At 47.5% G+C, this 12111-nt stretch overlaps 1 protein-coding gene across 1 annotated transcript; it reads left to right on the plus strand.

The window, feature by feature from the left end:
* Window positions 1-1321: 1321 nt before the first annotated feature.
* Window positions 1322-2314, plus strand: FFAR2 (free fatty acid receptor 2). The gene has a single exon (XM_063113179.1). It carries the CDS (start codon window positions 1322-1324, stop codon window positions 2312-2314), a length of 993 nt encoding a protein of 330 aa, XP_062969249.1.
* The last annotated feature ends 9797 nt before the right edge of the window (window positions 2315-12111 follow it).

Below are 12111 nucleotides of genomic sequence, written 5' to 3' on the forward strand. Positions count from 1 at the left end.
AATAATTCAGGAACTAAGGACAGAAAAATATGTGTTTGGAAGTCAGAGTGATGATCTCTAGGGAGAATAAAGAAGCCGGGGCCTTTTACTTTGGGTTTGGGAGGAAACAGTGCTCAATTGCTGACCTTCCTCCCTCTGGTCACGTGGCTTGTGCTGGTATAAAAGCTTTCTACCAGCCAGGCTCCTTACAACTTTTTCCTGTGTGAAATGGGCAGTAGCAGTGGCTAAAACTCTGTTCCTCTTTCCCAGAAGCTTACCGACTTTCCTTCAGGACTAATCCCAAGAAGCCATCTCTCCGGAACAAAGACAAGGCAAGGCAGCTAGCTCAGTGCTTGTGCTCTGGGAAAAGAAACCAGGAACACAGTGCAAGGGGAAGGTGTTGGGGGGCTGGAGGAAATGAGTCAGAGACTGAAATGTAAGGCTCATACCCAGAGACTGGAGCTAGTGTGGGGAGCGAGGAAACATGGGCCAGGAAATCAAGCCTAGAGAGAGGATGGCGGGGCCAGAGTCTGTGTGGGCAGCAGGGTTCCAAACCAAGTAGAAACTGAGTCACCCCATTACGAAGAGGAGTTCACCTGTTTATAGGCGAAACACCAGGTGCAGGAGCCAGTCACATCCTGGGGGCCTTTCTGAATATTTCTCTCCAGTCTTTTGGGGACAAGACCCAAAGGGGAGTGTTCTGGCTCACTCTTTCCCTGCTGCCCCCTCTCTAAGCTTCCCCTTCTCAACAGAGTCAGAATCCAGCATTGGATGGGATGAACAGGGTGAAGGAAAATCCACGTTCTGCAAAAGGAGAGGGCAAGGAGGTAAGGAGATGGGTTGGGGGGCTGGGCACTGGGTCCTGTAGGGAACCGGCCCTGGGTTCGCAGTGCCTGGGTTCTCGCAGCCTGGTCATCCTTTGACACATCATACAGCTCTCTCCTCTCTGCGATGCCTTTCTCTCTGTCGGGACTCTGACTGAGGAAGGGACTTCGGTAAAGTTGGAAACTGATAACAGTAACTTCCTGTATCTGTGAAGACAGAAAGAGAAAGGCTGGGGAAACCAGAGGGGGAATTCCCTTGGGAAGCCAAGGGTTGGTCTCCCCCAGAGACACACAATGGCAAATGTAATAACTACTGCTTAGTATCCCGCCCAAGGCAAAGTCAATAATTGCTCTGGGCAGTTCTAGCAGGTGGTGTGAGCAAGCAGTGGTGGCAGCAGAAAGCTTTGGTCTGGGAAGAGGGAGTGACAGGCAGGATGTCCACATCCTGAACCTGGGGGGAGAGTCCACAGGCTGTGAGTGGGACCTCCTGACCCTGCCCTCTTTCATCCTCCTCCAGAATGATGCCCAATTTGCACAGCTCCATGATCCTCGCGGCTTACATCATCATCTTCCTCACTGGTCTCCCCGCCAACCTGCTGGCTCTGCGGGCCTTCATGGGGCGGGTCCGCCAGCCCCAGCCCGCACCCGTGCACATCCTCCTGCTCAGCCTGACGCTGACTGACCTCCTGCTGCTGCTGCTGCTGCCCTTCAAGATCATGGAGGCTGCGTCCAACTTTCGCTGGTACCTGCCTGATGTAGTCTGCGCCCTCACGGGTTTTGCCTTTTTCAGCAGCATCTACTGCAGCACTTGGCTCCTGGCGGGTATCAGCATTGAGCGCTACCTGGGAGTGGCTTTCCCTGTGCAGTACAAGCTCTCCCGTCGGCCCCTGTATGGAGTGATTGCTGCTCTGGTCTCCTGGATCATGTCCTTTGGTCACTGCACCATTGTGATCATCGTTCAGTACTTGAACTCAACCCAGCAGGCGGGATACGGCCATGAAGTTACCTGCTATCAGAACTTCACCCAAGAGCAGCTGGACGTGTTGCTGCCCGTGCGGCTGGAGGTGTGCCTGGTGCTCTTCTTCATCCCCATGGCGGTCACCATCTTCTGCTACTGGCGCTTTGTGTGGATCATGCTCACCCAGCCCCATGTCGGGGCCCAGAGGCGGCGCCGAGCTGTGGGGCTGGCTGTGGTGACACTTCTCAATTTCCTGGTGTGCTTTGCGCCTTACAACATATCCCACCTGGTGGGGTTTTTCACGAGGGAAAGCCCCGAATGGCGGGCGGAAGCTGTGGTGTTCAGTTCACTCAACGCCAGTCTGGACCCCCTGCTTTTCTATTTCTCTTCTTCGGTGGTGCGCAGAACCTTTGGGAAAGGGCTGCAGCTGCTGCGGAATCAGGGCTCCTCCCTGTTGGGATGCAGAGGCAAAGAGACAGCAGAGGTAACGAATGGGGACAGGGGTGTAAGTCAAGCAGAAGGGGCGCCAAATTTGGACTTCATCACTGACTAGCAAATTCTCTGGACCTTCAGAGGCACTCTGGGTTGCACAAGAGTTGGGCAGCCTGGGAGAAGGGGAACATGAGGGTTCCTGTCCCAGATTCAGGAATCCTGAGGCCCAGTCCATGACTGGGACTTTACAAAAGCCTCTCTCACCAGCTTGGTATCCCTTCCTGAGTGAATTTTCCTCAAAGGAGCTTAGCTCAATGACACAAGAATGGTTAAGCATAGAAGCACTTGGCTAGGACTTCAGAAGCAATGTAGCTAAGGACAAGTTCAGTCCTGGTAAGGTAGTTGGTAGCTGGAGATAATCAGGATGAAGAGTCCTAAAGCAATCTTGCTACAAGCTTAGAAACGACACCAGGACACTGGTCTAGCTGTTGCTGCTGGAAAGAAACCAATGGGAAAGAGATGGATGGGAAATGCTAAATGAGGTCAAAGAAGACTCAAAAAGGTTCTGAACCAAGGGGCCGAGAAGGGAGGACTGGGGGCTTAGACCTCTGATGATCTGGGTTTCATTGTATCTGTTTGACCTGTTGCCTTTTAAGTGTGCTCCATTCATTTTTATGTGTTATCTTGTCTCCCCTGTTAAACTGGGAGCTGTATGAGGTCTGGATTTCATCTTCCTGTATGGTACCCCACACAGGCTAGCATGTGGCTTGGTACCCATCAATCTGAGATTGACACTGACTAGCATAGGAAAAAACAACCTGGTCTGGCAGACTGAAAATAAAGGTTATAAAACTCTGCAGTGAGTGCTCACAATTTCTGTAACACTTCTGCAAGTACAGAGAGGGAAAAAATGGGATAAAGAACCAGACTCAGCAGCAAAGGGGGAAGGTGGTACACTTGAAGCCGTAGAAACATTTCAAGATGAAGGTGTAGTGAGGGGAAGCGAGCAAGGGCACTGAGCGTGCCCTGTTTAGATTGATGAATAGAGAGACTGGACTTAGAAAGAGGGTGTGGGGTGAGTCCCAGCTCCAAGTGATGAGTCTCTCACAGGTGCTTCAAACATATAACCCTCCTGCTCAGAAATCTGCAGTTTCCCTGTTGTCAAGATTTTTCCTCCCAGGAACTCATATCGCATCATTCCTTTGCCAGCCTCGTGCCCTCTCTCCCTTCCAGTTCTACCGGCCTAACTCCTTTCTCCACAGTGAGGACTCCCAGCCGGTTCCCTCTAGCTGAGTTCACCAACTCTCCAGCCTAGTGGTCTGCAACCTAGGCTAACCTCAAACCCACTGACAGAATCTCTGAGGGTGGGGCCCCAGCACTGAGCTTTAAAAAGCTCCCCAGGTGATTCTGATGGACAGCTTGGGTCAGGAATCCCTGTCTTAGCTGTCCACGAAACTGTTCTTGAGAGAGACTATACGTCCCTCCTGCTATACGCCGCCCCCACCTCAACCCCATACTCTCCCATCTTCTCATCGTTTGCTTCTTCCCCTCTTACAAACCCCACTCAATATTCACTTTCTCCAGAAAGCCTTTCCTTAGCATTGCCACCCAACCAAAAGCTCATTCTCTGTCTTCCTTCTTCAAAAGCAGGCTGGACTGGTGTCATAAGAGCCTTGACTTCAGGGCTGGGGCAGCAGGAGCTGAATGACCTGTAGCAAGTCAGAGCCTCCAGCCTCTATTTCCAAATCATAATAAATGAGGGTAATGTATCCCTCCCAGGCCTATTCTAAGGATTAAAATGAGACTGCATATATAAAATTATAGATTATTACTTAGTTCTGAGATATCAATCCATGTGAAACACAGAGGTACCCTCACTTAAAAGAAATACATAAAAATTTAAATGACAGAAATAATGTATTGTGTAGCCAAGTATGAAATGATTTGGTAGTAATATGCAAGAAAAAAATCTGGAATTTTCAGCTGTCTGTATGAATTTTCAGTTGCCTGTGATATATTACAGATTCCTAAAAAGCTAGTTTTGGGCTGGCCTGTTAGCTCAGTTGGTTAAAGCAAGGTGCTGATGACACCCAAGGTTAGGGGTTCAGATCTCCATACCAGCCAGCTGAAAAAAAAAAGCTAATTTGATTTGGGTAGCATTAGAAAAAATAGATTCTCCTTTTCATTTATTAATATTATTATTTTTTTACATTCTAAGATGTTGAGGAGCAGTTGGGGGTAGAGGGAGACCGGAAGGAGGAGGGAAATAGGGGAGGAGGAGGAGGAAGTGGGGGCTTGGTCAAGGCCTGTGGCGCTCCCCTCATTCCAGCAGGGTAGACCAGGGAGCTTCCAGTGGCAGCTCTGTCATTGCTCAGCTGGATGCAGATGTCAGGAAGGGCGTGGCTGAGGATCTTGGCTCCCCACCACCCTGGCTCAGGGTGTTTCTGGTGGCAGCTCAGTGGTTGTCACTGGGCTGGTTGTGGATGTTGGGGCCATGGCTGAGGCCATCGGCCCCCTCCCACCCCAGCTTGGAAGCCCAGGAGGCTTCCAGTCCTTCTAGGTTTTATAGGTATTCTTTGGTGGTGTTAGACCTTCGCTGGTTAATATCAAACTTTGTCTCTGATCTGTGGGTATTTCGTTTTTTCTTTCAGTTCTGTGTTGGATTATTCACTGTTCCCACCACTTAAACTCTGCACTGGAACTAATTTGTTGTCCTTTGCTTATTTCTGAAATGGGGGAACTTCCTGTGAGGACCAGCACTTGAGCTCTGTGGTTGAGCTAAATTGCTGCTTTGCTGCTGATTCCCTGGGGAAGCCTTTTTGTACAGCTCAGATTTTAATGGCTGACCTTGTAAGCACTTTCAGATCCTGTGAGGTCCAGAACACCTGGGCTGCATGGAAACTCTGGTCTGTGCCTGAGTCTTCTCAGCAAACTGCACCCCCTGCAGTTCTATATTCCTGACTAGTCTCCACTGAGAGGTCCTGTGCTGATTGGAGGGCAGATCAGCTGTCCTTGCTGTGCCCCAGTGTTCTCCTGGTGGGCCCGTCTTCCCCACTGCCCACACTCCAAACACTTCCCATGGGATGGGCCATGTGCCAATCCCTTGCAGTGACTCGCTGGCCTCTGAGAGGCTCCTTTTTCGGTTGTCTGTGGCTCCTCGCTCCTATGTGGGTCTATGCGAGCCCTGTCAGTGGTCTTGCTGGCCAGGGGGCCACCAAGGCCCTCTTTTCCCCTGCAGTCTCCAAGCAACTTCATAAGAAGGGCACAGCTGTAGCTTTTGCCAGCTCTTGCTCCGTGTGCTCACCAGGGCCAGCCTTGAAGTGGTCGGGCTCAAAACAGTTGGAGCAGTTCTTTCTTTCTGTCATCATGGCTTCTCCTGCCTTCATGTACTCCTTACGTCTCCCTCCTCTTGCCCTGAGCTCTAGCAGCCCCAGCTTGGCTGTCATCGGTCATTGCTTTTTAACAGTTGTAAATTGGTTGATTTGTGGGAGGGAGTGATGCTGGGGACCATCTATTCCACCATCTTGACTGAAAGCTGAAGAAACAGATTCTAAACAAATTGATAACAACCCCACTCCACTTACCTTAAATCAGTAGCATGTACAGTACTGAGCAACACATTTTTTTTTTTTGACTGGTAAGGGGATCGCAACCCTTGGCTCAGTGTCATCTGCACCACACTCGGCCTGCGAGTGCACTGGCCATCCCTATATAGGATCCAAACCCGCGGCCTCGGTGCTACCAGCGCCGCACTCTCCCAACTGAGCCACGGGGCCGGCACAAGCAACACATTTTTAAGGAGGACACTAACTCAGGGAATCAAGCCCAGAAAAATTAATCAAATGTTTTGGAGATTTAAAACCACACAACAGTAATAATAGCAATAACAACAATGACAATAGTAGTAGAGCATATTAAATACCAGGCACTGTGCTAGAGAAAGAGCCTGGAGGGTTAAGGTAACTTTCACAAGGTCAATGGGTGAGAGGGAGTTTGAATCCTGGTCTTCCTGACTCCAAAGTGCCCACTTTCTTTGCCAACAGATGAGAAGGAAGTAAGAGAATGCTGGAAGTAAAAGAAGGCTGGGGCAAAATAAGGTCCATTTTATGGAAGAGGCATTCTATGTAGCCCCACAAAGAGAAAGGAAGGACAAAGCACAGGTGAAAGAGGCAGGGAGATACATTTCCAACAGTTAGGGCTGTTTAAATGGAACCAACTACCTCAGCAAGGTAGTCACTCCCCAATTTCCAGGAATATTCAAGTAGAAGATAGAAAACACCCATCCTGGGACATTAAGGAAACTCACATCTGATAAGGGCTGAACCGGTTAACTGCCAAACTCCTTCTGACTCTGAGATTCATGGGCTCTTTAGGGACATGGCTGCTCTTGCAAACCAGGAAAATACAAATGAAGTCATTTTGCTTTTCATGAGGTTATAAAAAAAATCACTGGACCTGGTCTGACACTTTCAGGGTGAAGCTTTAGCTACTCACAAATATTTGACCTTCATCAAGTCACTGATATATTGGCCCATTTCCTCTTCGGAGAATTAGTAATTTATTTGTTTAACTAATATGCATCGATTATCTACTATAGACCAGTCATTTGTCCAGGGCCTAGAGATACAGAGTGTACAAGGTACCCATCCTACAGCAGCTTCCATTCTGGTGGGAGAAAAATAGTTAATAAACAAGTAAATAAATAAACAAGCAAGGTCATTTCAGAACGTAGCTAATGGAAACAAGGAGGAAATGAAATACAGTTATTGGCGAAAGTATAATGGAAGGTTAAGGAAGTTTAGAAGACTCTCCTGAGTCAGTGATGTTTCAGCTGAGCCCTGAATGATGAAAAGGAGTTGCCGTACAAAGGCCCATGGGAAAAGCATTCTGGAAACAAACTGCTAATGCAAAGGCGAGAGGAGAGAGAAAACCTTAGCATCTCAAGGCCACAGAGGAGGCCAGTGTAGGGCTAGCACAGTGGTTTCAAACTGAAGCATGGATTAGAATCACCTGGAGGGTGTGCTGAACCACAGATTGCTGTACTCCCTCCCCCAGGGTGTCAGGATCAGTGGGTGTACTGGTCGTGGTTTTTCAGAAAAACAGAACCAACAGGATGTAAAGGTTCGTTATCCTTTATCCAAAATTCTTGGGACCAGAAGTGTTTCAGATTTTGGATTTTTTTTCAGATTTTATAATATTTGCAGTTACCTAACTGCACATCCCTAATACGAAAATCTGAAATCCAAAATGACCCAATGAGCATTTCCTTTGAGCATCATGTCAGGGCTCAAAAAGATTCATTTTTGGAGCATTTAGGATTTCAGATTTTCAGATTAGGAATGCTCAACCTCTGTGTGTGTGTGTGTGCGTGTGCGTGTGTGTGTGTGTGTGTGTGTGTGTGTGTGTGTGTGTGTGTGAAGAGATTTATTATGAGGAACTGGCTTATGCAATTATGAAGGCTAAGAGCCCCACAACTGGCCATCTGAAAGCTGGAGACTAAGGAAAGCTGGTTGTGTAGTTCCAGTACAAGTCCAAAGGCCTGAGAACCAGAATTGGTGTATTCTAGTCCAAGTCTGAAGGCCTGAGAATGAGTAGCGCTGATGGTATAAGTTCTAGACCGAGAGCAGAGGAGGACTGATGCTTCGGCTCAAGCTGTCAGGCAGAGAGAGCAAATTCTCCCCTCTTTCACCTTTTTGTTCTATTCAGGCTCCCCAAGGATTGGATGTCCACCACATTGGAGAGGGCAATCTGCTTTACTGGGTGTACTGATTCAAATGCTAAACTCATCCAAAAACACCCTCACATACATACCCAGAAATAATGTTTAGCCAAATATCAAGTTGACACATAAAATTAACCATCACAGTAGTCCTGGGGTATATTTCTAACAAGTTCACAGGTGATGCTGATGCTGCTGGCTCAGGGACCACACTTTGAGACCCACTGGGCTGGAATACTGTGAACTGGGGAGACAGTGATAGAAGATGAGGTCAAGAAGGTAAACAGGGATCAGACCATGAAAAGTCTTTCAGGCCTCGGAAAGGAATTTAGACCACTGAAGGGAGATGGTTGTTAGGGTCAAGGAGCAAATACGTACGACAGAGTTAAGAAACCACAGAGTACTATGCAAACGTGCAGGGTTTTCATCAGGCTAGGAGCTCAGGGGGCTGTTTCCTCTTTCAATGGAATCATCTGTCCAAAGACCAAATAGCCAAGAGGCGGCCTTACAAGTTATTGTGCATCTACTTGGTAAATGAATGTCCCCAGGGGTGTGCTGGAAAATGTTTAACCAGCTTTTGGTATTAGAGGTGGGGGGAGTCAGATGGAGGTGGGGAGTAGAAGGTAGGGAAGATCCTGATTTATAGCACTTGCCAATTTCTGTGGCATACACACTCCCACCAGAGCTAATTTCTACTGCCAACATGAAAATACTGAATATGGTTTGGCAAGAGATGTTTAACAATCAGCTCTTGTAAGCCAGCTCAAGCACATGCCTGGATGCACATCACAGAACATGTGCTCGAACGGCAGGCAGACCACAACCTCCCTGAGAAAACTTTCTTTTTCCTGGCAAAGAAATAGGACAAGGCTCTTGCACAGGACTTTTGACACAGTAAACACTAGCTAAATATGGCTGGCTGGGCCTGATCCAAGAACATCCGCGTGGCTGTGTGATTGTGGGGCTCCTCTGAATCCCCTATCCTGAAGCAGGATGACAGATGGGTAAACAGAAATATTAGTGCCTGGTTAATGGATAACACAGACAGCAGCCTAGAGCTGCTACCAGGAAACAGAGGTGGACAGAGCTGGCTCAGCCTGACCTGGGAGCCTGATCAGCAAGAAAAGGGGAAACTGGCATTGACCTTTTAACTTCTCCTTTCTGGAAAAGATGCCGTTCCACCCATTCCTCAGAAATTCTTATCTGACCACACAGCCAGCGCCCACTGTGTAGTGTGGTTTTGTGAAGATCACTGCGGTCAGAGAAGGCGGGGTTGGGGGTTGGATAGAGAGGAGCTGGAGGAAAACACACCTCCAAAATCCCAATAGCACTCCCTTAAAAGTCCCTGCCTCTCGGCACCGGGTCTCTGTCTGTTCTCTTCTTTTTCACCTTGCTCTACCTCCGGTAGCTAAATATTTGGGCACCATTTTTTTCTTTTCATTATTTTTTCTCTAGCCACAGGAAATTAGTACATTTCTCACCTACAAACTGCACATCCAACCAGGAAATTGGGCCAAAGATCTCCAAGCCTCCAAAGCAGCAACCCAGTAACCCACTTGGGCAAAATTTTGAATGACCAGTAAGGTAGAAGATGTGAGGTCAAGCAGTGGGGTCGGGAAGCCAGCTCTACAAAGGCAGGCCACGGTCCGCTGTCCACTAGCAGCTTACCCAAGGAGAGGCTCTCCACAGCTCTATCATAATCTCAGGCTCCTTCTCCCCAGACATTGTCCCCTGCCATCTGTCAGACTGAGTTACAACCAGCCTCAAGGAAACAGAGTTAAGAAAGTAAATATACCACCCCCAAATGTAGATGTTTTGAATAAAAAGCTAATCCACATGTGTAGCAGTCCAGAGTTTCTGAAGTGCCATAGCAAACATTACACCATTTGAGTTTCCACGGGTGTAGATATTTATTCATCCGTAAACATTTATTGAGACTTACTATGTGTAAGGCCCTTTCCAGGTGCTAAAGACACAGAAAGACAAGATTGAACAGAAAGGACAAGATCCCTGCTCTCATGCAGCTCACATCCCAGTGGAAGAGGCAGACAGGTAGGCCAATAAAAGAGACACTTTGAAGTGGTACTAGTGCAGTAAAGACAGTATAACAGAGTCAGGGGGTAGAGAATGACTTTGGGGAAGAGAGTAGGTGGCTACTTTTGAATGAGTGGCTAGGGAAGGCCATTCTAAGGTGATATTTAAGCTGTGACTGGAATGACAAGAACCGGAGGAAGAATGTTCTAAGCAAAGGGTTTCAGACCAATGCAAGACTTGAACAAGCTGAATTTGTGCCAGGAACAGAAAGACCAGGGCAGCTGGAGCTTGGTGAGAGCTGAAGAGCTGGCAAGTGTCAGATCATAGAGGATCTCAAAGCCTCATGACGAGCACAGCAGGTATCTTCTCCCTACTTAACTACAAGAAAAGCTGAGGCTCAGAGATGTGGAGTGACACATATTAGTCCTCGTCAAGATGGTCTCCTGGTCCCTGGTCCAGAACTCCTGACTCCCCTCAAAACAAGATGCACACAGTCTCTCTTTCTCTCTCCCAGTGCAGTTGTTTGGTACAGAAAGCTGGGGAGGGATGTGGAGACTGACCGCTGAGGTTCTGAGAAAGGAAAGGCAGCAGAGGTGAAACAAGACTCCTGAGTGCTGAGACCAGAGTGGAGACCAGCAAGATACCCGGGTTCCAGGAGGAGCCATGCTGGGGAGAAGCAGGATGCCTGGGCTCTGAGAAAGTGACAGAGGCCAAAGAGGAATCACAGTCCAGCCCGTCCTGTGCCAGAGTCCACCTGCCTGCAACAGAACTGAAGGTTTGAGGACAGAATCATGGAGCTCAGGGAATGTTAGAAAGCCTCCAGTCCAATGATTCTCAACCCTTGCTGCACTTCAGAGTCACCTGAAGAGTTTCTAAAAATGCCAGTGCATTTGGGCATTTTATCTTTCTAAAACTCTCCATGGGCTTGAGACGCATGGTGAGGGTTGAGAATCACTGCATCTAGTCCTGATCCTCCACTGGACAAGCCAGAGGGGTCTCTGGGGAGACAGCAAGGTGTGCTGGGTTTGAACCCCAGCTTAGCACTGTGCCACTCAACTTTGCTATGCTTTAGTTTTCCCACTGAGAAAAAAAATGGGGCTAACGTGTTATCATAACATGATATCATCATGTTATCATAAGGATTAAATGAGTTTAATATTGTACCCACAAAGAACTTAGGACAGTGTCTAGCACCCTGGAGATATTAAATACACATTTACACAAGGAAATCCTTTTAAAACATAATTCTATTCTTCTGCTTAGGGCCTCCAAACACTTCTCATGGCCCTCAGAATAAAATCCCAAGCCTTCCCCATGGCCAGTCAGGCCCTGAATAATCTGGCACTTGTCCACCTGCCCAAGCTCATCTCTTACTCCTTCTAGACCCTATTCCTTCTCACTTCATTCTTCCTTTTTGTTATCAACAACTTGCTAAGCCCTTTCTTTTATAAATATATATATTTTTAATTGACACATAGTAATTGAATATATTTATGGGGTACAGCGTGATATTTTAATATCTGTATACAATGTGCAATGATCAAATCTGGCTAATTAGCATATCCATCGCCTCAAACATTTATCATTTCTTTGTGTCAGGAACATTCAAAATCCTCTCTTCTAGCTATTTGAAAATATAGAATAAATTATTGTTAATTATAGTCACCCTACGGTGCTATAGAATGCTAGAAACTATTCCTCCTATCTAGCTGTAACTTTGCATACTTTAACCAGCCTCTCCCAGTGCCCTCTCTCCCCCATCCTTCCCAGCCTCTAGTTGCCACCACTCTACTCTCTACTTCTATGAGATCAACTTATTCAGCTTCCACATATGAGCGAGAACATACAGTATTTATCTTCCTGTGCCTGGCTTATTTCATTTGACACAACATTCTCCTGGCTCATCCACATTGCCACAAATGACAAGATTTCATTCTTTTTTTGTGGTGGAATAATGTTCCCTTATGTATCCATATCACATTTTCTTTATCCATTCATCTGTTGATGGACATTTAGGTTGATTCTATCCCTGGCTGTTGTGGATAGTGCTGCAATAAACATGTGGGAGCAGATAGTGAGCTGGTTCTTGCCTCAGATCTTTTGCACTGGCTCTTCCCTTTTCCTGGAGCCCCCTTTCCCCAGATTCTTATATAGCTGATTCTCAT

The sequence above is a fragment of the Cynocephalus volans genome, chromosome 10 (genome assembly GCF_027409185.1).
Source record: "Cynocephalus volans isolate mCynVol1 chromosome 10, mCynVol1.pri, whole genome shotgun sequence".
Lineage (NCBI taxonomy): Eukaryota > Metazoa > Chordata > Mammalia > Dermoptera > Cynocephalidae > Cynocephalus > Cynocephalus volans.

Excerpts from the sequence above, each read along its gene's own strand:
- FFAR2 (XM_063113179.1), top strand. The coding sequence starts at position 1,322 with ATGATGCCCAATTTGCACAGCTCCATGATCCTCGCGGCTTACATCATC.